Raw genomic sequence first — 26,948 nt, 5'->3', positions numbered from 1 at the left:
ATCTTTCAGTGTGATGTTCAGTGTTGTTAAAATTCATTTTAACTATTGTTATACTTGCATACCATTCTACCGTCTTAGCTTGCTTCCAGTTCTACTTTTACTGTGTTCCTTTTATTCTTCCTTTTCTCCTTCCTTTTACTTGATCAAATATTGTTTTAAATATGTCCCTCCACTATTGGATGTAAATGATATATACTTCATATTGCCTATTTTAGGAATCATCCTTATGATGTTTCATGAGTATAAAAGGAAAAAGTAACTTACCATCTTGATCTTCCTCCTGAACTGTGTAAGAAACTTGGCATGTTAGTCTGCTCGGGCTGCCATAACAATCGCCACAGGCTGTGTGACATGAGCAACAAAGACGTTTTTTCTCACAGTTCTGGAGTCTGGAAGTCCAAGATCAAGTTGCCAGGGTTGGTTTTGGGTGAGGGCTCTCTTACCAGCTTGTCGATGGCTGGGCACGTGGGGAGAGAGAGATCTCTGGGTCTCTTCCTTTTCTTATAAGGACACCAGTCCTGTGGGATTAAGGTCCGCCCTTGTGGCGTCATTTTACCTGAATTACTTCTCTGAAGGCTCTGGCTCCAAATGCAGTCACTCTGGACGTTGAGGCTTTAGCATATGAATTTTGAGGAGGCACAATTCAGTGTAATGTAACTCTGATCATCCCCTACCATCCTATACCCTACTTTTGTCCTTCCTATCACATCTATCTCTTTTAACTTCAATATTATCTTTTTTTATATACATTTATGAAGTCAGTGTATTTTTAGTTTTTTTTATGTTTGCTACTTTTTTTTGTCATACTATGTCTTCCTGTGTTTCTCCTCTTTCTGGACTCAATTTCTTTCTCTTTGGCACACATCCTTTAATTTTGATGGTTTTGATGGTTTTTAATGGCCATCTGTTGGTGGTAACTTGTTTCAGTTTTTATTTTTTCTGAAAATGTCTTAACATCACCTTCTTTCTTTTTTGATAATTTACTTCATATACAATTCTAGATTGGAATTTTATTTTCTTTTGGCACTTTGAATGTATTATTCCATTGCATTCCACCTTTTGTTTGTTTTCCCTTGTTAAGAAGTTTCCTGTCTGCTTTTGTATCACTCCTTGTTAGTCCTTTGCCTTCTCTCATGCTACTTTTATGCTTCTTGGTGATCTGCTGTTACACTATCTGTTTCTGTATATATATATATATATATATATATATATATATATATATATATACACATATATACACACACACACACACACATATATATATATACATATATATATGTGTGTGTGTGTGTGTGTGTGTGTGTGTGTGTGTATATATATATATAATTTTGTTTGGAATTACCATCCTCCCTGAATGTGTATTTTTAATCAGTTCTGGAAAACTCTCAGACATCTTTTCTTTGAATTCCTTCTCCGTCATTCTCTCCCTTCTCTCCTTCTGAAATTTTATTCAAATATATTTAAACCTCATTTTCATCCTCTACATTTAGAAAATTTTTTTTTTCAGTCATTTTTTTCTTTTTTTCTGGACTACATTCTGGGTATGCAATCTATCTTTCGTTGTCTCATCTGCTTAAGGCAACTAATGAGTTTTTAACTACTATATTTTCATTCCTGGAGGACCTATTTAGTTATTTATCAAATCTGACTGGTTGTTTTAATATTACCTTATTCCTTTCTTATATGTTAGATTCCACTTTTTATGTCTTTAAATAATTTTTTATTGTTTTTACCATATTTACAATCCTAAAATTTGTTTGAAATTCATCGGGGCCAAACTTTTTTGTGTGATATTTTCGCCCAATCTTGTTCATTGTGCTTGTTTTCTTATGTTTTGTATTTTTGGATTGTGAGTTTAAATTTCTCAGGATTTTATCTTCAGGAATCCTAGAATTCCAGAGTCAATCCAGAGAGGATTTAAACTTCCTTCAAAAGATAGCAGCTTAGAACCATTTTTTTTTTTCCCATTTTAATTTCTTGGCTTGGGGATTATACCCTATCATCAGTATAAATTTGAAAGCCTTAATTTTGTTGAGCAAGACTGTGGCTTATGAACTCTCAAGAAGTAATTTATTTTTTCTTTCTATAGGCCAGGAAAAGTGAGACAAATTTCCTTGTCACCTCTCTTTGCTGACTAGTGAATTTTTCTCCAGTATCTGCTTCAACTGAGATTTTAGCATTTTAGGCTTTATGTGGTGGTGTGTTGTGGGGTGGGAGTGGGGTCCTATTCCTTGCACAAGTTCAGCACACGCTTTCTAATTACACTTGGCCTTTAAAATCAGCATTACAAAGATTAGCAGATACCCTTTGAATACTAATAGTTCAGCATCATCCAGCACACTGAACCTTGGTTTTTTTCTATTTTTGTTGGCCTCTGAAAGCTCCTACCTTATTGGATGCTTAGATATATTATTTAAAGGATGTGTGTTGCATTGTATCTACCATTTCTAGGTGTTTTGATACGGGAAAGTTTCATGCTCCTCACAGTACCGTATCATAAGAAATGGAATTCTCTAGAGATTATTATTTCTATCTTTTTCTTAATATTCTATAATGTGATATTATTGAATATTAAATATTGTTAACAATTGCATTGCATAGAATTTACATTATAAAAATTGAGATGTCGTAAAAATTTTGCAAATATTTTCATACATATCAAATCATTTTTTAAATAACTGAGAGTAGATAGTGCAGCGTTCTGGGGAAAAATTACCGCTCAAAGTCAAATCTCCTGTCACCATATATTTGACACCCTTTCCTCTTTTCTACCCAGCCCCACCCCCAACTCTGGTAGCCACCATACTGTTGTCTGTGTGTATGCGTGCTCATGTGTCTCGGTCTTGTTTTGTTGCTTTCAGTTTTATATCCCACATATGAGTGAAATCATATGGCTCTTGATTTTTTCCATCTGACTTATTTTCCTTAGCGTGATATTCTCAATGTTCATCCATGTCATAAATAGCAGTATTTAATCTTTTCTTATGGCGGAGTAATATTCCACTATATGTATGTACTGCATTTTATTTGTCCAATCATCTATTGAAGGATACTTCAGTTGTTTCCATGTCTTGGCCACTGTGAATAATGCTGAAATGAACATAGGGAAATATATATATATATATATATATATATATATATATATATATATATATATATCCTGTTTCCCTGAAAATAAGACCTAGAGCTGGACAATCAGCTATAATGCATCTTTTGGAGCAAAAATTAATATAAGACCCGGTATTGTATTATATTTTATTATATTATATTATATTATATTATATTATATTATATTATATTATATTATATTGACCCAGTCTTATAGTAAAATAAGACCGGGTCTTATATTAATTTTTGTTCCAAAAGACACATTAGAGCTAATTGTCCAGCTAGGTCTAATTTTTTGGGAAACACAATATATATATATATATATCTTTATGAATAAATGTTTTCAAATTTTGGGGGTAAATACCCAGAGGAGGGATTGCTGGGTCATATGGTAACTAATCTTAAATTTTTTAATAGTCTCCATGCTGTTTTCATACAGGGTATACCAATTTACATTCCCACCAGCAGTGTATGAGGGTTCCTTTTTCTCCACAACCTCTCCAACACTTGTAATTACTTGTCTTCTTGATGACAGCCATTCTAAAAGGTGTGAGGTGGCATCTCATTGTGGTTTTGATTTGCATTGCCCTAATAGCTAGTGAAGTTAAGCATCTTTTCATATATCTGTTGACCAACTGTATGTCTTCTTGGGAGAAGTGTCTTTTCACGTCTTTTGCCTATTTACTCATTTGGATTCTTTGGTTTTTTTGTTGAGTTGTGTGAGTTCTTTGTATATTTTGGATATTAACCCCTTATCAGATATATCGTTTGCAAATATCTTCTCCTTTTTTGTTTTGTTGATGGTTTCTTTTGATGTGCCGAAGTTTTTTAGTTTGATATAATCCCATTCATTTATTTATGCTTTACTCGATTTCTTCCACTCCGTAGCATAACTACTCACAAATCTTACCGAAATCCTGATCTCTTTCCTAAAGTCCAGACATTAATATTCACCTGCAGGGTGAACTTTTTTCCTTGGATATCCCACAGGTGCTTTAGACTTGAAACCTACAGCTTCGATCTTGTCGGAATCACCCACCACCCTTTCCCCTGCTTTTTTCATCCCACTTCGCAAAGACCTGATGCTCTTCTTGCCTCGTCTACTGGGAGAGACAAAAGCATTCATATAGTTGCTCCGCGAGAAATCTACGAGTCATTCTGGTCGTGTCTCTCTCTGCGCAGTACTCCGATCAGCCAATTCTTTCATATCTTCCTATGAAATATCTTTTATATATTTCCTCTCTGTCAGCTTCATTGACATAGTCTAGATAAGAACTTGGAGCTTCATCAGTAGCTTCTTTCTAAGAAAAGCCCTGCTGAGATTTCTCTCCATCAGCCTATTCTTATCTCCTCCAGAGAGACAATAACATAACACAAATTGGTTAAGTAATTTCCTTGCTCAAAACCCTTCCTTGTCTATTTGTTTATTCAACAGACAGTTGTTGAGCACCTACTAAGTAAGAGCCAGCAGTCAAAGTCTCTTGAAATTTACATTCTTATAAAAGGAAAAAAAACCTATAAACAAACATACAATATATCAGATGCTGATAAATGTTATGAAGAAAATGAACTGAGCAAGGCAGGGTAGAGAGCTAAGAGTGGGGAGTGTTATTTAACTGGTGGTCAGAGCAGGCCTCTCGGATGAGGCAGATGAAACAAAGACCTGAAGGAAGTAAAGACACAGGTTAAACATCACCTCACTCCAAGGCAAAAATCCAAGCATACTCATGCACCTCATTATTCACCTAACAGATACAGAAAGGTCCATTTTTGACTGGAAACCGGTATATAATATGTTGTAAAGGACAGCTTACGTCAGTTAAAAATAATTATTTCTAAACTTTATAATAGACACCTTATTGTATCTTGGACATCTTCCATATATCCCATGGATTATTTTAAGAGAAAAGTAGGGTTGTGAATGTTATGGTATGTGAGTTTTTCTCAATGGGTATGTTAAAACAAAAGAAGAAGAAGAATTCAGAGGGAAAAATGACAATATTTCTGAAGTAATGAAATATACTAAAAGTATATGAAACATACTAAAAGTAATGAAGTATACTAAAAGAGGAAGCACACACACACACACACACACACACACACACACTTATGTAAGTAACTAAGCCAATCCATATAAATATAAACTGTAATAAATTCTATGACAAGGAATAAGTAGCTGAAGAACTAGGATGTAAAAATTGATAGGATACTTTTTCATAGCGTGGTCTTGGAGGGCCCCACTTGGATGGTGACATTTGAGCTGACCTGCATCAGAAGAATAAGTCAGCCATGAAAAATACGAGGGAGAAGAAAATTCCACACAGAAAGGGCTTGGTTTTCCTGAGGCATAGACAAGAGAACAGGGTGGCTGAAATATAATATGCATGGATAGACATCTTTAACACTTAATTAGGGAACTCATTGTTTCTGGGGGTAACGCTGCTCCCAGACTGCCTTCAGTGCATTGTAGAAACTGTCTGTACGTTGAGCACACACACAGTTCCATCTAGATTTATTTCTACATCTATCTAAATATACGGAAAACCACAAGTGTACACTGATTAAATTACACTCCAAACCCACAGGATCCATTCAAGATTTCCCACTTTCCATTTGTACCCTCCTTTCATGACAGTGAGAACCTGGTCCCACTGTCCTCAGTGTATTTATTTACTCAATCAACGTGCGTTGTACTTAATCTCACAGCCAAGCTATGTAGGAAAGCTGCATGGCTGTTCTCATTGCGGAGGTACGGGCCACCCCTGGGCTCACTTCCAGCCCTCTCTAGCACCCCAATTCCTGTTAGGGTGGGTTATTCAGGAAGCTTGAGTAAACAGAAGAGGTTAGGAGACACTTTGCACCATCTTCCAAGATTATATTGAAAGGAAGGCACTAAATGGTGTTTAGCATCCGTGCAGCGTTCCACCAGCTGCTTTCTGACCTCCCAAACTTCCCAACTTTAAAATCAGTATCAATAGAGAAATCTTGTATGCATGTGGTTTAGACATGTAAAATTTTCATCCCTATTGCCTATTATTTTGCTCTTCTGTCCCGTCATGTTAGCATTATAACTGACACCAATTTAGATCGGCGTGCTAATGTCAAAAGAAATATCAGCATGTTTTTCACTGATGTATTTCTGAATTAAAATTTTAAAACCTTGAAATTGTATGTGTTTCTTTTATCAGCAAGAATAGTAAAATACTGAGTGGACTTCAAATCAGGGGTGAAGTTTTTATATGCTAAGTCTTGAGACGGAAATCTCACACTTGCCAGTTAGGTAACATCATTATAACCTTGTAGGGAAGGAAGAATTCTTCCCAGTTTACTGCTGGTGAGATGCAATCGAGACGGACAAGATTGCAATTCACTGTGAGTGTTATAACACACTGTCAAGTCACAGAGCCCAGTAACAACAACCCATGTATGAATGTTGCATTGTTTTATTCCAAATTCGTAGATACAAGAAATCTACAGCTCTAAGCCAAAGCGAAAGTTCATCTCTTTATTCTATAAATCCTTCTATGAAATTAGCAAATTTTAATTAAGTTTATCTGTCTATCCATTTTATACCTATGCATTTTTGACCTTCAAAATCCCAGCCGCAAATTCCTATCTCTGAACAATCCTGCTGTGAATCTATTAAGTAGGTTAATTTCTGAGCTCTAGAGCAGCCACTGAAAACATCACAGGTGCTATGCACAAGTATTTTTAGTGCCATTATGTTTGCACGGAAAGGGAACAATACAGAAAATAAATAATACGTTCTCCTCCCTTTCAAAGGGGATTGGGGCACCAGGAATGTCAGTATCAGAAACCCAATATCTTGCACCCATTGCTCAGTACAATTGAATGGTCAGCATCCTACCATTCGTTCTGTTTTGCAGGCTAATTTTTTTGTTAATTGGTTTCAAATTTTTAAAAACTATTTGAGAAGGTGATGGCAGGAATTAGTTATCATCTGAATTATCATCTAGTGTTGCCTTAAACTACCTCAAAACCTGCGGCCTAGCACAGTGATAATTGATGATCCCTTCTTTTTTGTGGATCGGTAATTCAGGAGCAGCTTGGCTGGGGAGTTCTGGCATGAAGTGTCTTACAAGATTGTGGTTCCACGTTTCCTGGGGCCTCAGGCATCTGCAGGCTTCACCAGGACCTGTTCAACATGCCTTCCTCCATGGTTAGCCATTGCTGCTGGCGGCGAGTAGTAGGTCTTCCTGTATCCACACAGAAGCCTCTCTGCCAGACTACTGGAGCTTCCTCTCGGCACCCGGGCTGGCTTCCCCACAGACAGTGATTCAGGACCAAGGGCAAGCCCCAATGCCTTTATTACTAAGCCTTGGAAGGCATATACACACGCTCCCATCTGCAGGGTTCAGTCTGTCACACAGGGTGACACTAATTCAGTGTGCAAGGAGACCACACAGGCTATGAATAGTACGCAGCGGAGACTGATGGCTAATTTAGAGACTGGTTGTCAGAGTTCACCCTCTGGGACCCAAAGAGTCATGTCTCCTCCACATGAAAAGTACTCTCGCCTCCTCCAAAGTCCCGCTAAAGTGTCATCCCCCGAGAGCACCAGCTCGAAATTCAGTAACTCATCATCTAAGTCAAGTTCATACCGACATGAAAGCTCCTGGTGAAGTCCGAGAGCAAAGCAAGAGGTTTGGGTACAGGTACATGTAGCGGCTCATCTGAAGACTTGTGAACAAGTTCTGTGCCACCCACATCCCCAATGTACAACGGTGGGCTAGGCTTAGAGTCACCAGTTTAGCCTCTCTGGTTCAAAGGAGGAAAAAGGAGAGTTACACAGAAGTAACCGGTCCATAGCAGTTCTAAAATTCAGTCAGGCACATGTTGGTGATTCCTTGATTAGAACCCAGTCCTACTGTGTCCTAGAAATGATTCTCCATGGCTTTTGGCTGTGCCCTCTGGGTTCTCAGTTCTATCACTCTGACTCATACTTCCCTGTTTAAATAAGAAGTAGCCTGTGTGGACAGCTGTGTAGTTTCCTGCCTGTAGAAGTTTAGGGTCTAAAGATATCTTTTCATTTTGCACCGTCTCTGTCCCTTTCAGCCCAAGCTGGTGGTGCTTCCACTAATACAGTTCTCTTAAGAATCTGTAGACTTCCTATGAATCGTATTCAGGCTTACTCCACTGAACTGTTTATTGTTGTTGTTGTTGTTACATTGCGCTTCTGCTGACATGCTAGGGTGAAATGCCCTTAAGATTATTAGATTTCCTATTGTATAACTCAGAGCATCTGTACAGTACACCAACAAGCTGCCTAGAGGATTGTTTGTCTGACTCAATGGTTCTTTAAGACACCTTTTTTGGGAGCATTAATGTGGATTTTATAGTCACAGCTCATTGTCATCTTCAGATTATGTTTTTCTAGTAGTTGATCTTTGCATGGAAGTGATCTTAATTTTTGCATTGTTCGCCATTGGAGAAACTGAAATTGAGAAAACATTTTATTTTCAAATTCTTCAAGTCCTGCCTCCATCATATTTAACAGTTTTTCTTTAGCTTTCCTCTCTTCTCTTTTTCCCTCTTTTTTACTATAAATAGAAAGAAAATGTCAGACTTCCCTGTCTGGAAATGTTCTTAGCTAGGTTACACAGTTCCTGAAGTACAACTTTTTCCTTTTCATATTATCACAGTCTTGCTAAACTTCCCACCGCAACATAGGCAGAATCCAGTTTCATCCCATTTCCAGTCACATTTTTTTTTTTCCCCTCACTTTCCTTTAAGCCATTACTGCAAACCTCCTCAAGAACCATCAGGCTTCTACTAACAGTCCTTTCAAGGTCCGTTCAACTTATGTGAACGTCCCAGTCCCTAAGTCACTGCCACATTTTTAGAATTTTGTTAGAATTCTCTCCCAGTACCAAATTCAGTATTAATTATTTATTATTATATAACGAATCACTCTAAAATGTAAGAGCTTAAAATCATGATTTATTATTTCCATAAGACTGCTCCAGGCATGATGGCTGACTTTTCAAAGTAAGTGATCTCAGAGACCAAGTTGAAAACTAGTCTTGGAAGTCACAACCTGCCACCACTTCCATAGTTTTCTACTGACCACAGAGATTAGCCCTAATTCCATATGGAAGGGGACCCCACAAGGATGTGAATTAATGCAGTCCCTGTTAGAAACATTAAAGACAATTCCAGGAGAGGAAAAAAATCTAACTTTTTAATGGATGCACAGTACTTTGTCCTATAATTATCTCCTCTTAGAGCATGTCCCATGTAGGAAATGAAAGGACTTGACGATTTCAAAGTACAAAATTCATTAGGGCCAAACCGAAACATTGTTATGAGTGACTGATGAAGTCGTGTTTTATGAACTTAATTATACCCCATCCACAGTGAGCTACTTGTTATGCAGCTGCCTTGCTTGAGAGAAAGCCTTGTTCTCACAAATAGATATACTCATTTTGGAATATTTCAAAGCTAGTATGGATATTTAGAACTCCCAACTATTCAAAAAACAGAACCAAATGATCATCTTGTTAAGAATAGTCTTCAAAGCTACAGCTGGATGTTTTCTCTCGGCTAAGTTTAGACATTAACTCCATTCAATATTATCTTGATTAAGCAGATTGAAAATCATATGTATGCATACAGCTAGTCTAAATACACGACTTATCGAAGATCAGCAATTTCTGAGGGGACTAAGTCAATGCAAATGAAAAAAAATTGTGACTCAGAATAAATACATAGATGAGCTAGATGTTTGACATTCAAATAGAGTCGTATACTAATTTTTAAGTCTAGAAATTACGTATAATCCTATTTTACACAGCACACTGTTGATGGAAGAGGATACACTAAATAACTCTGTGCTTAACCCTCGAAAGGGGTTCAAATGATAATTATTAGACTTTATTAAAAACCGTTAATAAAGAGAGAAGGAGGTTTTTATTGTCCTAAACTATTACTACTCAAACAGAATAGGACAGTTTTAAAATTCATTTAATAGTCAGGTGTTTTGGGGTGTTTTTTTTTTTAAGTTTTATTGAAAATTCATTTTTGTTCAGTTAATGGTGCATCTTGGTCTCAATCCATTCTGTATAAATTATGTTTTGCTGTGGGTATAATATTAGATTAAAATACATGTGAATCACTTCAGACTTTTAATCACATTAGCAACATTTAAATTTGCTCTGGTAAGTGAATTTGGTGTGCAAAACTACAAAGGGTGCCAAAAAAATGGATACACATTTTAAGAAAGGACAAAACTGTATTAGAATTAGAATTGTAACACTGATGTATTAGATGTGTTAACTGATGTATTAACACTGAAAAAACTGACCTTTGCATCTAAATGTAACACTTTGTAATGTTACTTCGGATTGTATACGTGGAGAAATCATTTGTAACGCGAATATCTCTTTGGATTGAGTAAGACATTAATACATAAAAGAGATTCACCTTAATTGATAGTAGTAAGTTTAGTTTCTGGTTGTTAACCGGCCTCTAGCGAATTAAAAAAATAGATGTAATATTGAAAGTATAAAAAGAAGGTGGTTGGATTGTTGAGAAAGGTCTAAAGTTTTATGATCTAATCTCAGAAGACAGGGTCAGCTGCAGAATATGGCAGTGAGCCTTTGGCAGCGGGACAGAAACGTGACAGGGAGAAAGAAGGGAGAAAGTATGAGGGGTGCTAGACCCCCAGAGGCAAACATTCGTCTAGGTTCACCCCTCACTTCTCTGCCTGACATACTATAATATCTCTTCCGCCTAAGACTTCCTTCCTCTGCATTGCACACAGCATCTGCCAGGAACAGCGAGACAGTCGTTGGCTACCATGGCTGTGGACAGGGGACGTGCCCAGAGGAGATTCAGTGAAGCCTCCTATACACAGCCTTTACCATTCCCTCTTCTTCTCTCGCACAGGTTTTCTGAACCAGATGAAGAACTCAAGTCACTCTGTCCTTCAGCCTTCATTCCAAGGATGCATGCAGCTCATTCAAGTGGACGATCAACTTGTAAATTTATACGCGGTGGCGCAGCGGAGGCCGGGAAGTTTCGCGAACGTCAGCATTGACATGTGCGCCATCATAGACAGGTACACAGTCTTTTCTTCCTTCTCAGTGTCCGAACTTCCCAAATCAGTGGTGTCGTTGTGGGACAAGTGAAACAGACACACACACGCCCTATAAGGGGGGAGGTTGGAGGAGCCATTTGCCCTGCCGATGGTGGCGTATTTGTGATATTAGCAGTGAAACGTGGTTATCAGGATATGGATACGTGTATAAATGATCAAACAATCTGTAATGTCACATCAGTCCATCAACCTCCCTCAGTGAATGTGAGCATTATGCAGGCGCTTTTGCCAGCAACAGCTGAGTTATAAAGGAACTCAGTGTGTTTTTATTATAGTTTTGCTTCCTATGTGGACAAGCAGAGATGTTCCTTCTCTCCTTATCTTGGTCAGGACTCATCCTCAGCATATTGTCCCTCTAATGCCTCCTCCTGAGAAGAAAAGAAAAGCAAGAAACATTAAAAAAAAAAAGGTTGGTGGGTAGTATGGGGATTTGTTGAAACAGAATATTTAATTTAATTGATTCTGTTTATAAAATACCCGTACTGAAATATGGCAAAAATCTCATCTTGATTCATTTTTGCAAATCTGGGAAGGAGCTTTTTATAAAAACTGAATTGACTTCTCACACAGTGGAAGGGTGCAACTTTTATGTGAAATATTCTGACAGCATTACATACACTACCTTAATATACTTCTACAAACTGTCTTTCATCCCAGTATGAAAAAATTTAATTTTCACATATTTTGCCCATAAACAAACTATATCTAACTATAAGTGGAAACTAACCTGGTGAATTTAGGTGGTTTTAAAAATGATTTTCAAGTCTTTCATGATAGGGCTTTCTTATTCTGAAAAATAATGAAATTATTTTTCATTATTTCATTAATTTCATTAATTTTATATTTTGGAAGATGAAAGTTCTATAAGTCTTAGTCTGCCCTCAACAAAATACAGACCTTAAGTCTCCTAATATCTTTATTTCATTTAAGAGTAGATCCTTGGGGAAGCCATTTAAAGACATAATGAATATTTAAAATATATAAAATTATCTATAATGAAGTAAGTTTGTTCTGTATAATCTTAATAAAATAGTATTCACAAGAATGGTAAATTACAGTTTATGACAGCTACAGAGTATAATATTTTTAAGCCTTAATATGTTTATAAGACTTGATGACATAGCATAGTGCTTTTTCTTATTTCGTATATGCAAATACTCATCCTGATAGCCTAAAGAGTTTATCTTTAAACAGAACAATGAATTATTTTAATAGAAATTTACCCCTAATTTTTGAACCTTCAGTAATGTAATAGCTATTATTTCGGCCTAAAGCAAATGGTAGCAATCCTCAGAAAAACTGAAATGAATGTTTTAAGATTGTATGTTCTAATAGGAGATGTTAATCTATAAAATTTAGTAATTGTTTCCCATACAGGAAGATTTTCCTTCTTAGGAATAGTTATACAGTATATGTATATATTTTAGTACCTTGCCCATTTTCCATGTCAGCAGCTTTAATGATACAGTCGTTTCTGTCAATAGTACCCAAGGTAGTTCGTTCAGCTTTTGCAAACAGGCTGGATTTTATGGTGACGTTGCTGTTTCAATTCAAACAGCTTGTTTCTTGGGCATTATATTTAAATTGTCTGCTACTGATGAGGTACGGGTGAGGTGTTGAGATTTTTATGTTTTACTCCCATAGAGAGAGTAAGAGTTAAACTGGCCCCAAAGGATCACTCCTTTGAGATTTGGTAAATGAAGAGAGTAAAAGATGGCACTTCTGGTTAGGAAAACAACACAGGAGAAGATACACGACAGGGAATGCAAATTTCAATTTTTGTCAGCTACAGGAATAAATAAAATATATTATTTTTGCCAAAAATGGGTCAGTCCCATTGTCCACGTTGCCAAGCATTTAGTAGCTGACAGAACAAGGGATATCTTTCCTATCTTCCAGGATGGTAATGCAGAAGAGTAGCTATGGGAAAGTAGTCACCTCTGACACATCTCCACACATTTCCTAAGTCCATCCGGGAACACGTTTTCTGTTTGACTTATTTTTTGAAGGCGATGACTTATGTACGTTAATGACCAATGTGTGAAATAGCAGATTCCTTTATGTACCTAAAATGTTCCCAGTTTAGAATATTAATCTGTCAAGTGTTGTATTTTTTGTAAATAGGACGCAGGGCTATATTCTCCTTAGTCACACCATTGGGGAACTTGTTGACGATTTCACCCTTAATCTCTGTCGGTCCAGGTGAAAGTACCAGGGGGTTTAGCCTGTCCTCACATAGTGGAGACCCGTCAGATTACACTTCAATGGTATATCCCTAGCCCACCTCCGGTTTGATTTTTTTCCCCTCCTCACTAACTGAAACTTTGCAACTGCCCAATATCTATGATTTTATTTTCAAAATACCTACGTTCTTCATAAATTAGCCTACACCGGCTCTTTCTTACTTTCTTCCTTTCAAGTTTCAACATGATTGATTTGAAAACTATTTTTTGCGAAAAAAAAAAAAGGAAAAATGAGAGCATAAAACAGCGTGATTTAAAAAACAAACAAAAAAAATGTTTGGCGATAATAGGAACAGCTGCAATGATTTGATGAGTCGAACTTAGGGAAATAGTTTGGGACGCTTCTTGTAAAGGAGTTTTGCTGTGTGTCATACCGGAATACCCTATGATTTGAACTTAGTTTTATTTCTGTGTGTGGGTGTGGATTTACACGTGGCTCGTTTTCTCAACATAGTGTCGGACCAAGGAAAGAGTGGGCATGCCGAGCCACTGAGTTATCCATTCAGTAGTAAGTTCTGAGTGCTTCCGTGGTGCCAGGCACTGTTCTAGGCACTGAGCACGAATCATTGAGCAACAGAGACGAAGATCCTTACACTTGTGAAGCTCACATTCTGAAGGAAGAGGAAGAAAGACAGATGTAATAAATAAGCAAATATTATAGTAAGTTAGAAGGAATACGTGCTATGGGGAAAAAAGAAAAGAGCAGAGCAAATCAAGAAGGAATGGCATTCCAAGAGATAGAGATTGCATTGCCATTTAAGTAGATTGGTCAGAGTTAACCACACGGAAACCGTAATAATAGTGCAAGACCTGAAAGAGGTAATAGAATTTGCCAATTTGGGGAAAGAGCATCACAGGCAAAGGGAACCGTCAATGCAGTGAGTTTGCCTGGCATGACCTAGGATCAGCACGGGGCCAGGGTGGCACATTGGAAGGACAAGGAGGAGCGTCACAGGAGAGGAGACCAGAGCTGTCCGAGAGGCCAGGTCCTGGAGACCTGTAGGTTATCGTAAGGGTTTGGCTTTTATCCTGCAGGAACTAGAGAGCCCTTGCAGGTTTCGTAGTAGAGCAAGGACGTGATCTGGCTTCCATTTTTAAAAGGATAACTGTGGCTGTGGGAGGAGGACAGGTAGAAGGAGGGAGCCTGTGCAATAATCCAGATGAGATGCTGGTGGTCTGAGACCAGGGTGCTGGCACAAGAGGTAGTGAGATGTGCTCAGTTCTGCATGTCTTTATCTATTTAGGAGATGGAGTCAATGGGTTTCTTGATGGATTAGATGCGGCGCATGAGAGGAAGAGGAGGAATAAGAATAAACCCAAATGATTTGGTAAAAACAACAGGAAGGAAAGAGTTACTGTCCACTCAGAAGGGAAGGCTAGTGGTAGAAATTGGTCAGAAGGTTAAGGGGAAAAAAATCACACATTCAGTGGTGGACATGAGGTGAAATGTGTATTGGATGTATGAGCTGAAATGTCAAGAAGGCAACTGGATGTGTGTATGTAACAAGCATATGTCAGCAGATTCCCAATAAGATGTTGTGTCTGACAAAATTGCCATGTTTACCTATGGAGCGCCTCTGGTTCCTTGGACGGTATTTCATAAACAGCCACAGAACTGGAAGGGGAGAAGGTGAGTGGTGGGCAAGAAGCATCTTCCAACATAGGAAGCTTCTAGCTATACCCTTTGATTAATATTCTGCTCTCAGGAAGGAGGACCTTCATCAAACTCTCCGTTGCTAGAACATTCTCTGCAAACAGTGTGATACCCAGCAGATAACCTCTTTGTTCTCCCAATGACCACCTATTATCTGCTCCTAGCACCCTTACGTTGTTGAGTCCTCGTGGCAGGCATCTTTTGGTGTTTTTTATAACTCCTGTTCTCAACCCACTTCTCTCAAACCTCCTTCCTGGGGTGAAAATGTGAGCCAAAATCTTTCAAAAACACGCCGATAGCCAAAGTAAAGTTTATTCACTTCCTCCTCTAAGGGAGAACCACAGCAGAACCATGGGGGCATTTCAAAGGCAGTGAGGGAGAAGGGACAGGTTGTGGGGGGAAAAGGGGAGTCGGGAAAGGCTACTGGGAGGCTGGATGGAGTCCTGGGAGGGTCCTGGCAGGTTCTGGTCAGAATCTGTAAACGTGGAAAGTTGCTGAAACAAGATAGCAAGACTCGTGCACCCAGGCCCTTGTCTGTGGTTCTCATCCATGTGGATGAAAAAGCTGGTGTTCAAATATTTTGAGCTTAATTAGGTGTTCATGCCTGGTTTGGAAAAACGTATCTATTTTGCGAGTAGTAGTAAAGTCTGCTTTGCTAGTTGTGATTTCCGTATTAATCCTAAGACCAACCTCATAGCTTAGTTGCCAGACAGATATTTTTCCTTTGTCACAGGCAGGAGTAGCCAGGTGACACAGTCCTGGTTAATTCCAGATAAGCCAAGTGGGCTGTGGTGTTCTTGAGGAGGCTTTGTTTTCTGATACAGATGCCACCCCTCCCCCTCCAGCATCCTTGTTCAAATGCAGACACTGCCTGGAGCTGGGTGGTCCAGAAAACCAGAGCTCCAGCGAACCAGTCAGCAACCACCTTCTATGTGAAAAAAAAAGTAATCCTTGTTTATTTACGTCACTGTGAGTCAAGTTTTATTTTTCTTGGAGCCAAAAGCATCTGTTCTTCTCCCATCTTCTACTTCTAAAATCAACCAATGTCATGTTGTTACTAGAACACGGAACAAATTCCCAAGTGCGTTAAGGGTTTTGAAAGAAAAGATGACACATGTTTTTAGGATACATGAAGCCACATGGCAGTAATGCCTTGTAGAAATTGGAACTTGGGGACTAAATGGCAATTGAGAGGCCAGAGCAAGTTCACATTAGAATGGGTGTCTGGTAGAAACACTAGTGAAAGTGGTTCATTAGAATTAGAATCTTCTTTAGCATTCCTGTCACCTCCCTTGTAAATATACAAAGAAACAAACCCAGGAAACATCCTGGGTAGCACAACCAGGGGAAAAGGAAGAATAAATGTATCTCGGCTTAACCGCAGCCACAAAATTACCCCTTGAGAAACTGAATCCACTGCATCCTATTTCTGAGTTAGTAATTAAATCCTCATTATATGATCAGATGGAAGTGCATAAGCATGGACCCAGTTTTTAGTTTTTAATTCAGTGCTTTCTTTTCAAGAACATCGACCCAGTTCGATTTTTTTCCTTGAAAGAAAAGCATATGATTTTTCCCCCCTAAGAGCCTTTAAATGGGGGTTAGATAGATACAGTGTGAGATGTTTCAAAACTAAGCTGACTCTGTTGGAAAAGTAACAACAGAGTAGTTACAACAAATAAGTAGATTAATATTAGTTCAGGAGGTTGTGAGTTTCTATAAGAGAATGTTTAAAATTTATAGTCCTAACTTAGATGACGAATACATGTAACATTATTTTCTAAAATTGATCTTGATTTGCTCATAAGCTCCCACTTTGAATCCTCCACAGCAGAAAAAAAAAATATTTGAACACACACATTTAGATACGATAATATTCAGTCAATACCGTGTTTCCCCGAAAATAAGACCCAGCCAGACAATCAGCTCTAATGCGTCTTTTGAAGCAAAAATTAATATAAGACATGGGCTTACTATATTATAATGTAAGACCGGGTATAATATAGTATAATATAATACCAGGTCTGATATTAATTTTGGCTCCAAAAGACGTATTAGAGCCAATGGTCTGGCTAGGTCTTATTTTCTGGGAAACACGGTAATTCCATTGCCAGAGCCATTTGGTTTCTTTTAGAAGGGACCCAGAGAAGAGTTTCTTGTTCATACTTAAATATTTAAGCCTTAGTCATCTGTCTAGCACAAAAACATAAGCTCAGTGACCCAAAAGTGTCACACACCCCAGGTGAACCCATGTTCAGGTCGGTTGTCTCTCTGAAGTGATTTCAACGTGATTTTATTTTTAAGTACAAATAGAGTACTAGGGTGACAAAACTTATTTTTCAAAAAGAAAACACAGTAGTGAAATGCCAGAGGAGTTAACTCTCCTAGGAGAAAAAGGAAAAGAAAAACGTTAAATTAACCGTTTTAAGATTCAACAGCAGCCTTATTCTTCTTTGATGTATTGCATGCATTAAGACAAAAGAAAACTGTATTTGTGTTTGGTGTGGCATATAGCTGTGCTTTGACATTTAAATCCCAAGGAAGCCCTGGTGCATAAAAGTAACGTCAGCAAACAGATATGTGTTTGAAGATAAGCAGAAAGGAAAAAGGTAAACAATTTTAGCATGTAGCTACATAAACTACAGAAAGATTTAAAAGAGTGATTAAGTTTTCTTTCTTGCTTTTGATATTAGATTCCTTGAAAAATAAGAACAATAACAAATAATTAACACATTTAAAATATCTGCCTTAACAAATATTTTCTTCTTAATTGCTTTTGTCAGTTACTTAGATATATAGCAAAAATTTTATTAAACTCTTAAGAACTCATTTAACTGCCGTCCCCTACAACCAGACTTACAGATTAATAGACACTCACCATTCCCTTTATAAAACATAGGGAGTGATACCCATGGCTGATGGGCAAAGAATTAGAGCAAGTAGGCCACCATCTTTCGTCCATCGTATTCCCGCACACGTTGTGTGGGAGTCAGCTGTCCATTTCCAAATACGTTTATGCAAGACATACTTGTTATTGTAATAGCATGGTCTGATTTAAGACTAAGTACATTTTCAAATGTGTAGACACAGAAAGAAATCATTTCCATTAAAGCCAAATTAAAGGTTTCAGAAAGACAAGTGGCCAAGAACCAACAAAACTATCACTTTAGGTACGGACGAGGCAGTTGTACAAACTGACAGATTCATTGGTGATTTTAGTTTTCAGTGCATTTTAAGAAATCAAAACTGGAAATTGAGGGTGATGTTTCTTGGAAATGGTTCATCAGAAAGGCTGGTAGACTGGAGTTGTAGAATTTCAATCAGCAAGCCCAGAGCCATTCCCTCTGGCAAGTGAGTCCTTGAATTTACATGATGTAAGTCTTAAGTTAAATCAAAAGGATCAAGATAAGTATCCTTTTAATATTTTTCTTTTTTTTCTTCATTAAATGCAATATATTTAACACTCTACTGTTCTGTAGTATGGAAAAAACGAAAGTAGAATTCAGTTTTTCCTTTTGTTTTCTGCATTCTGCATAATAGAGAGGAGGCAGGGAAGAAGGAGGTAGGGAACCAAGGAGGAAGGAATGAAATGGAAATGAAATGAAGGGAAAGACTATTAACTCACATAGCTCTCTGCTTTGTTGGTATGGACCATTGTCTACTTTCATTAAAATAGAAATTACAGTAAAAATTAAGGAACAGTATCTATTATAGCAATTTAAAAGTGACATTTTCTTTGAAAAATTTCCTCTACTATTTAAATGATCTGCAACCTGAGGAGAAGGGGGAAGGAATCACAGATTTCTCTATGCTAGGAAAAACAGTTTTATTAAGATTTGGGACTTGTCATCATTTTTATTGTATTTGTTAATTAAACAGAAGTACTTCCTCTTCTTGTGGTTGTATTTCTGCTAACTAGAAACTAGTTTAAAGAAGGCAAACCAGCTTAGCTTTTTCGATAACATTGCCTAAAATCCCACAAGTCAACCACTGCCATAGTAGAGAGAAAATCTTCTTCGTTGTCTGTGTCTATGGATTCATTCTGGAACTTAATAGAGTCTGAATCTCATTTAGTTTACCACTTCCTGTCTATATAAAAAAGAATGTGACCTGAGCAGGAGGGGGATGCAGATGGAATGACCATTTAAACCAGAGCAGAAAGGTTGTATGTGTGTGTGTGTGGGGGGGGGTCACAGAAATGTTGGAAAGACACATTATTCACTTATTTGTCCACCCATCCCACAATCGTTCACTGATTACCTACCATGTGCCAAGGATGGTGTTAACCTTTATGAATAAGATGTAATCTTATGGGCCTTACACTCTTACTAACTAATAAAGAGACAGACATTAAAAAAAAAAAAAAGCATACTTATTGAAAAAAACTGGGAAATGCCTGAATTGAAGTATGCACAAAGGACGGCAGCGTTAATTCTGCCTGGTGGCCAGGTTAGGATGGAGATGGCACAGAAGAGCAGTCCACAGGCCCACAGGACGGGCATTTCAGGTAGATGGAAAGCACAGGCGAAAGGATGTGGGTAAGAGCCAGCTGGGGACTGGCAAGAAACGCGCATAAAGCAGGATGTTCCACAGATTGTCCGTGACCTGTGTAAGGCTGGAAATTTAGGGAGGACCCATGGAAAAAGAGCCCACAAAAAAGATAATGTCTCCTGGACAGTAAGAAATGATGGAAGGATTTTCAGGGATGTCAAATTTTGTGTTACTAGTCTTTGCTCTGGTGACCTGAGCAGAGGTGGCGAGAGCCTGAACTGTTGCAGGAGCCATAGAACTGGATGGAAAAGTGTCAATCTGAGGTGTGTAGGAGTTGGACTAGAGGGAGCTCCTTCAATGTGGAGATTAGAAGGTACAAGTGGGGAAAGAGAAACTGTTTTCAGAGTGAAAAAGTCTTTCATGGAAGATTAAGTGTTACCTTCACTCATCCCTGAACAAGTGTCTTAACTGAATATTTATTTGTTCAGTAATCAAAATATCAGAGCAAGATTTTACTGGGATCTGGAAAATTCTGAAAAGTACCCTATTTCCCCAAAAATATGACCTAGCCAGACAATCAGCTCTAATGCATCTTTGGAGCAAAACTTAATATAAGACCCGGTCTTACATTATATTATATAAGACCAGGTCTTATAGTAAAATAAGACCAGGTATTATATTATACTATATTATATTATACTATATTATATTATATTATATTATATTATATTATATTATATTTATTATACAGGTCTTATATAAGACCTGGTCTTATATTATAGTAAAATAACACCGGATCTTATATTAATGTTTGCTCCAAAATATGCATTAGAGCTGATGGTCTGGCTAGGTCTTATTTTCGGGGAAACACGATGGTAGCAGCAATTGCATAATGGGGGGAAGTAAAATAAAAGAGGGAAAGTTAAAATACGAAGACAGAGCTTGGTTAGAAGGGCAGGTAATGACATCGTGGAATCGAGAGACGGACGGGAGAGGTCACGAGCTATACTGTCCAGTGACAGCCACTCTTCCAGGGTGGCTCTCAGACACTTACAAACCAACAACTTTTAATGGAAGTGTGTCGGGAGTGTAAAGGGCACACGACCTTGTTAATACTTCTTACAAGTACAGGAATATAAACTATCTCATTTGTATTTTTATATTTATTTCATTTTGTATTAAATAAAATGTGTTAGTGAAGTGAATTTCACCTCTTTCTTTTTACCTTTTTAACGTGGTCACCATGACATTTTAAATGACATATGATAAGCGACCCAGATGGTATTTTTCCTGGACCGTCCTGCTCTAGAATCTCTAGATAGTGCCAGCTGTATGCTGAACAGCTTCTGCATTGGTGTTGTCCAAAAGTGATTTAAAATATCCATGCCACTTCGGATAAGACTCAGTAAATTGCCCTGTAGAGTTGTTTTATTTTGGAGACGATGAGGATTCCCAGAAGGTCTGTGAAACTGGCATCATTCTGAAATGCCCGGTCCCTTTTTAATTAACTGTTTCCTGAAGCCCTAAACCTGCTTGCGATACCATCTCCAGAGACTATCTTTACAGACGTAGCAGCCAGATGTGTTAGTTTTCTCCTGGAATATTAATTCCCTATTCATTACAAATAAAATTAAAAATATTCAATGAAAAAAACAAAAAAGAGGCCTAAAGTAAGTAGACAATATTTTAGTTGAGTGCATGTTAAAACTTCTTGTTTCAAAGATTAACATCTTCCATTAAAATATCCATCAGCCATACAAATGTGTATAAGGCAGCACTCCTGACATTAAAGGTTAGGTCTCCATTAGAAATTGCTTTCGGCTGCTAAGAACAACCGTGCCAATTACAGTTTCTTAGACGAATCTGAAATTTCTTATTTCACATATAAGATGTCTGAAATAGACAATCCAAAGCTTGTGTGGTAACTCCAGAAAGCAATCAGAGATTCAGACCCTAACATTTTGCTATGATTTCCTTAGCTCATGGTTTCCTTTCTTCCAGTCACAAAATGGCTGTGAGAACTCCAGGCATTTCATCTGCTTTTCATGAGAAAAGTAGGAGGGCTCACCTCCCCTTTTAATAAGTCTTTCCATTAGTTTCATGCAACACTTTCACTTTTCACTCTCTCATTGATCAGAGTTAGTCATGACTGCAGAGAGTTCCAAGACACACTGCGAATGACAGTCTCTTATTTTAGATGGTAAACTTCCTGCTGAAACTTGGGGGTTTATTACTGCAGCGGAAGAGGAAAATTTGTAATGGAATAGTAGTTGATAGCCCAGTTGATATCTCGAAGAAATATTTAAAAATTAAAAATTATGCTTCCAGGAAAAAAGTGTCTGATGCATGTGTACAGTTTATTCAAGTTATATATTTTCTATTTTTTCTCCAACTATTCAAAAATCAATCCATTTATCAAGTTTCAGTCGTAGGCAATAGACATTTTGGTGTATTCCGGATAAATAAGATGCAGCCTCTGTCTTCAAGGATTTTATAACAGAACGGGAAAGGTTCTAGTTGTTATATGGATGGTGGAAACTTCTCCTACTTGAAACTCATCAGTAACTTCTTATTGCCCTAGGAAAGAGATCCAGATACTTAGAAGTGCTGTATTAGGCTCTTCTGGCTGGGCCCTTGCCTCCTTCTCCATCTGCACCTTCCACCTTTCTCCTCCACCGCCTCTAGCCACTCTGCCTTCAGCCAGTGCCTGGGGTATCCTCTCAGTGGCCCTTGCTGCTCTGAGCTGTGCATCTGGAGTTGCACCTGCTCCTCACCTTCTTATCTTTCAGATCAATTCAAAGGGAATCTCCTCAGAGAAACCATCCCAGACCAGGTCAGATTCTTTCAAACTTATTTATAATCCCACATTCCAGACTGATTACATCACTTTCTCCTCTTCTAGACTTTAAGCTTCATAACAATGGGCAACAGACCTGAGCTCGGCCCGTTCTGACTGCAGTACCTAACACCATGCCTGACATACGACATGCTCTAAAGACATATTTTTGGGAGAATGAATGAATACAATAGTAGCATGCACACAAAAAGGCTAGGAAAGTACAAAGAATGAAATGAATAATTTCAAGTGGAATTCAGCAATGCTTTTTGGAAGAAATGGGATTAAAACTGATCCTTTCAGGACAGAAAAGCTCACATCAGATGATAAAGGCGCAAGGCTCTCTTAGGCAAATGGACAATTTAAACAAAGGCATGTGACATGGCTGAAAGAGTTGCCACAAATTCTTAAGAATGTGTGCTTTCGTCCATAGTCTAGAGAAGCCATTAACTTCTGGAATGTGTGCATGCACTTGTTTTTAACTGTATACATTCCAGAGGAATTGAGTCATAGGATTTTATCCATTAGAAGGAAGGCTCACTTCAACACATTCATTCTTAAAACTCTTCTGCCTCTTTCTTTCCCACTGATTCTTTTTGAGTCAGTCGTCAGATGATCCTAGAATTGGGTACATCAGGAAAGAGTTTCTATTTTTTAAATAATGATTCTGAGTCACAGAGTGTTTTGAATTCTTCTCTTTTACCAATGAGTTAAGTAGAATAGAAAAATGACTCATTTCTGTTGGTACGTTTACTGTAGAGTGCTTTCTTCATGGAGAAACCAGATATCTTAGTCATGAGTGCACAGGAGAAGTGTTGGAGAAAATTATTCAAGGTGAAAAGGAGTACGTTGAAAGACACAGTTCCCCAAGAGAGCAGTCTATAAGAACCGCTGGAAGGGTAGGTGGGGACGCGATCGCACGGCTGATACAGATGGGTATAAAAATTAAATCCAAAAGTTATTTACAGGGTAAATATCTGTGCCAAGAGGAGCACTTTTAATAAAAGGGGTGGATGACACAATGGTTGGCTGGAGACGCAACCTCATGATGACCATGAATATGAATATAGGTGGAGAGGGAAGAGTGGGAGGAAAATTTAGTTTGGGAGAGTGAGTGTTCTAGTCCTGCACTTCTCAACCTGTTATATGCATATGAATCACCTGTGGTCTTGTTAAAAGATGGACTCTATTCAGTGGGTCTGTCACGAGGACAGAGTTTCTACATTTCTCACAAGCTCCAAGATGATGCTGATGCTGCTGGTCCATGAGCCACACCTTGCGTATAGCTCTGCGTCTTGGCTCCCAGGTGTGTGGGAAAAGCAGTTCAGGTGATAAGAGAGAAGGCTGGTGACGTGGGCCTTGGAAGTGCTGTGGCTTATCAAAGAGGGAAGCCTATTTTATGTTTTCCAGGAAAAATAAATCTAAATTTATGGTTTCTAAATACTTCTTGGCTAACTCATCCCTAGATTCTCTATCAGCAACTGTGTCTTAATTTGGCCCATTCACTGCAGGAAACTGTACAAGTCAGGGGTTTTGGTTATAAACAATCTACGGGGGCGGGGGAAAAAGTCCAGTAAAAACAAACTCTGGTGGATTTAAGTAGCAATGTCATTTTCTTGCTGAGAACTGGTGAAAGGTAGAACCAAAGATGAGCAAAGAAAACCCAAGGTCTGTCACTTCTCACCAGACCTCAAGGGACCCGACTCCCCGTCGGTCACCCAGAACACTGTCCATGACCCTGCATCTTTACGTGCCTCCCTCAAGACTTAGTTTCCTGTGGTAGCATCCAATGGGCTCTGCTAACATTTCTTGCATGAATGATAGGGGGAAATGTATAGAAATTCCAAAGTAGGTGTCCTAACAGTAAGATGACTGTATAATTTGCCAGAGAACTGTGCTGCTTTTGAGAATGAAAGGAGTATAACAGACTTGACTGATTCTCCACCCAAAAAGTCGAGATGCATAGGTACCTTCTGTAACACGTGTGCACCTTGCTGAGACAGGTTTAAGGCACAAGTTCATGGATGCTCACCCCAAAGCGCTGCATTAACATATTGGAGCTGTTTCCCTTTTAATCCCCAAACCACCTGGATCACTCTGCGTATAGTTTCTGTATTCTCATAAATTCTGTGATGGATATGCATTGCTTGCTTTCTCAGCAACCCGTTTCCTGTAGGCTGCTCTCATCCCATTCCTTTTCAACAGCCTCTGGTTTCTGTTTGGGTTCAGAGAAGCTAATCTGTCCATAGTTACAACCCGTGGCCACTGAGGCTGCTTTAGGGACATACCTGTGACCATGGGCAGTCCTACCAGGAACCATCTGGGATCACGAGCCCGGCAGCCTTAGGCTGAGTCTGGACAAAGCGGAGAGGCTTTGGAAAGACAGAGATAAGCCAGCATCTCGCTGACTGCTGAGCCCCTCGATCAAGCCTACACCCAAACCCATACTTTTCATTTATTTGAACCAATACATTTCCTTTTTTGTGAAGGCAGACTCAGTTGTCTTTTCTGTTATTTACAGCTAATACCATCCGAACTAACGCATGTTCAGTATTCATAGTGCCCCATATTTGGCCCTCAGAACTCCGTCTATTAGACGGACCTTTGTTTTAACCTTCATTGCTAGTGGGCCAAATGTTTTTATATTTCTTACTTCAAATTCTAGAAAGGAAATACGTTGGCTCAATGTGTCTTTTTTTACCAGGCCCTCATCAAAAGTTGCTGGGAATGTATGGCTTGGCTCTCCCTACGGCCTGGGGGCTGACTGGGAAGGCAGCTGTCCCCTCTCAGATACTACCTGTATCAGTTCACCATCCATCAGCATACCAGTATGGCAGGTATTGGGGCATCTGTACAAGATGCAGTTTTATATTCTAGAATAATTATCATGCTTTCTTTTTTACCATATCCCCCGAATTACTGATAAGTATTACAGAAATACTATAGAAATACTTGGGAATATTACAACTCATTTTTACATCCTAGAAAATACCTACAAAGAAAAAGTTGAATTTTGGAAAACGTCCCTTCCTTTTCTCATTTTTTATTCTTTCCTTTTGAGATGTATTCATTACTGTATGGAAGAGTTATCTGATGGTGGTCAGTTTACATGAATCACAATTATTGTCCCTTAAAAACAAGTCCAAAATTTTGTAAGATACGATGCCTACTGATAATTAGTGAAGGAGCCCTGAGCTAGAAAAAAGATAAGCCTTTGATTGAGTTGTGCAAGAGTGTATTAAATCTTCAAGATTAATTAAAATCTTAGGAAAGACTTAAGGGTGCCATTTAAAGTTTGCATAAAGGTGAATGCATTTATCATGAAATCAAACTGGTTCGATGAATACGGGAAGCCAGTTAGTAAGTGCAATAAGAGTTAATTCACGTTGCTCTGCATAGTTTTTTGTTTTGTAAAAGTCACTTAAAACTGCTTCATAATTACACGCCAATACCCGTAGTTTTGCAAAGTGATAGAAGGCATAGTTCTTTGGTATTCATTTTCTAAAACTAATAATATTCCTCCAAAACCCCATCCTGATGGTTTCCACAATGAAAATTTCATTGGTGGGAAGTTAGAAAAGTTGATGTCTTTTGGTAAAAAGAGGAGAAACACATCTTTTATGGCACAGGAGATTCCTGCTGTAGGAATGCTTGACGGAAGAATGACCCATCTGTGGCACAAGCACTAAGAAAGTTCTGGTTCTGACTTCCAGAATTGGCCTGGAGCCTCCAAAGCAGAATATCCCACCTGCGATATCCCTTTTCTTCTATAGAGCTACCGTGTTTCCCCGAAAATAAGACCGGGTCTTATATTAATTTTTGCTACAAAAGACGCGTAAGGGCTTATGTTCAGGGGATGTCCTGAAAAATCACGCTAGGGCTTATTTTCCAGTTAGGACTTATTTTGGGGGAAACATGGTAGGTGCTGATAAAGTCATGTTTCCTAGAAGATCTGCCCTCCTCCATGAGATACACTTTGTTATTTTTAGGGCCATCCCCAAGTGGGGCAATGTTTTCCTGGAGCTTTCATACAAAGTTACAAATGTGTTTCCCCGTAATAGCAATAGTCTAAATGTTAGAAGCAATGGCTGATCCCTGGGATTAAGCTTTGTGACGTGGCCTAGGAAACAAGCTCACTTACAGCGTATTTTATACCAAAAGGGAAAAAAGGTAGTCTGCATTTCAAACAGTTGACTGGAAAATGGACTTTTCCAATGTCATCTGTTAATAACCAAGTAAGACATTCAAAGGACAAAGGTCATTTTCTCTAGAAAAGAAAGTTGGACAAATTACCAAGGGCCTGCTTTATTTATTACAAGTTAGGAGAGAACCTAAAGGAAAGTGAACCTTTTAGGTGATGCCTCCACATCTGGGAGCACCAGCTTTATTCCCATTGGGAAAGGAGCCTAAACCTCCTCCCCCCTGGCTGTCAGGCCTGCTGTGTCGGAGAGGGCATCACAATTCAGCGAAACTCGGTGACGTAACTGCTCATTAGGA

General features: G+C 38.5%; 1 protein-coding gene across 1 annotated transcript in view; it reads left to right on the top strand.

The window, feature by feature from the left end:
* CNTNAP2 (contactin associated protein 2) overlaps positions 1-26,948 on the top strand; it is a 1,530,550-nt gene that overhangs the window by 878,511 nt on the left and 625,091 nt on the right. Inside the window, exon 10 of the mRNA XM_033098968.1 lies at positions 11,017-11,188. Within this exon, the coding sequence (XP_032954859.1) occupies positions 11,017-11,188 (172 nt within the window). The remainder of the gene's footprint in view (positions 1-11,016; positions 11,189-26,948) is intronic.

Source organism: Rhinolophus ferrumequinum, chromosome 26 (assembly GCF_004115265.2).
Source record: "Rhinolophus ferrumequinum isolate MPI-CBG mRhiFer1 chromosome 26, mRhiFer1_v1.p, whole genome shotgun sequence".
In the NCBI taxonomy this organism is placed as follows: domain Eukaryota; kingdom Metazoa; phylum Chordata; class Mammalia; order Chiroptera; family Rhinolophidae; genus Rhinolophus; species Rhinolophus ferrumequinum.
Note: the sequence above shows the minus strand (reverse complement) of the source record. Positions and strands in the feature narration are given on the sequence as shown.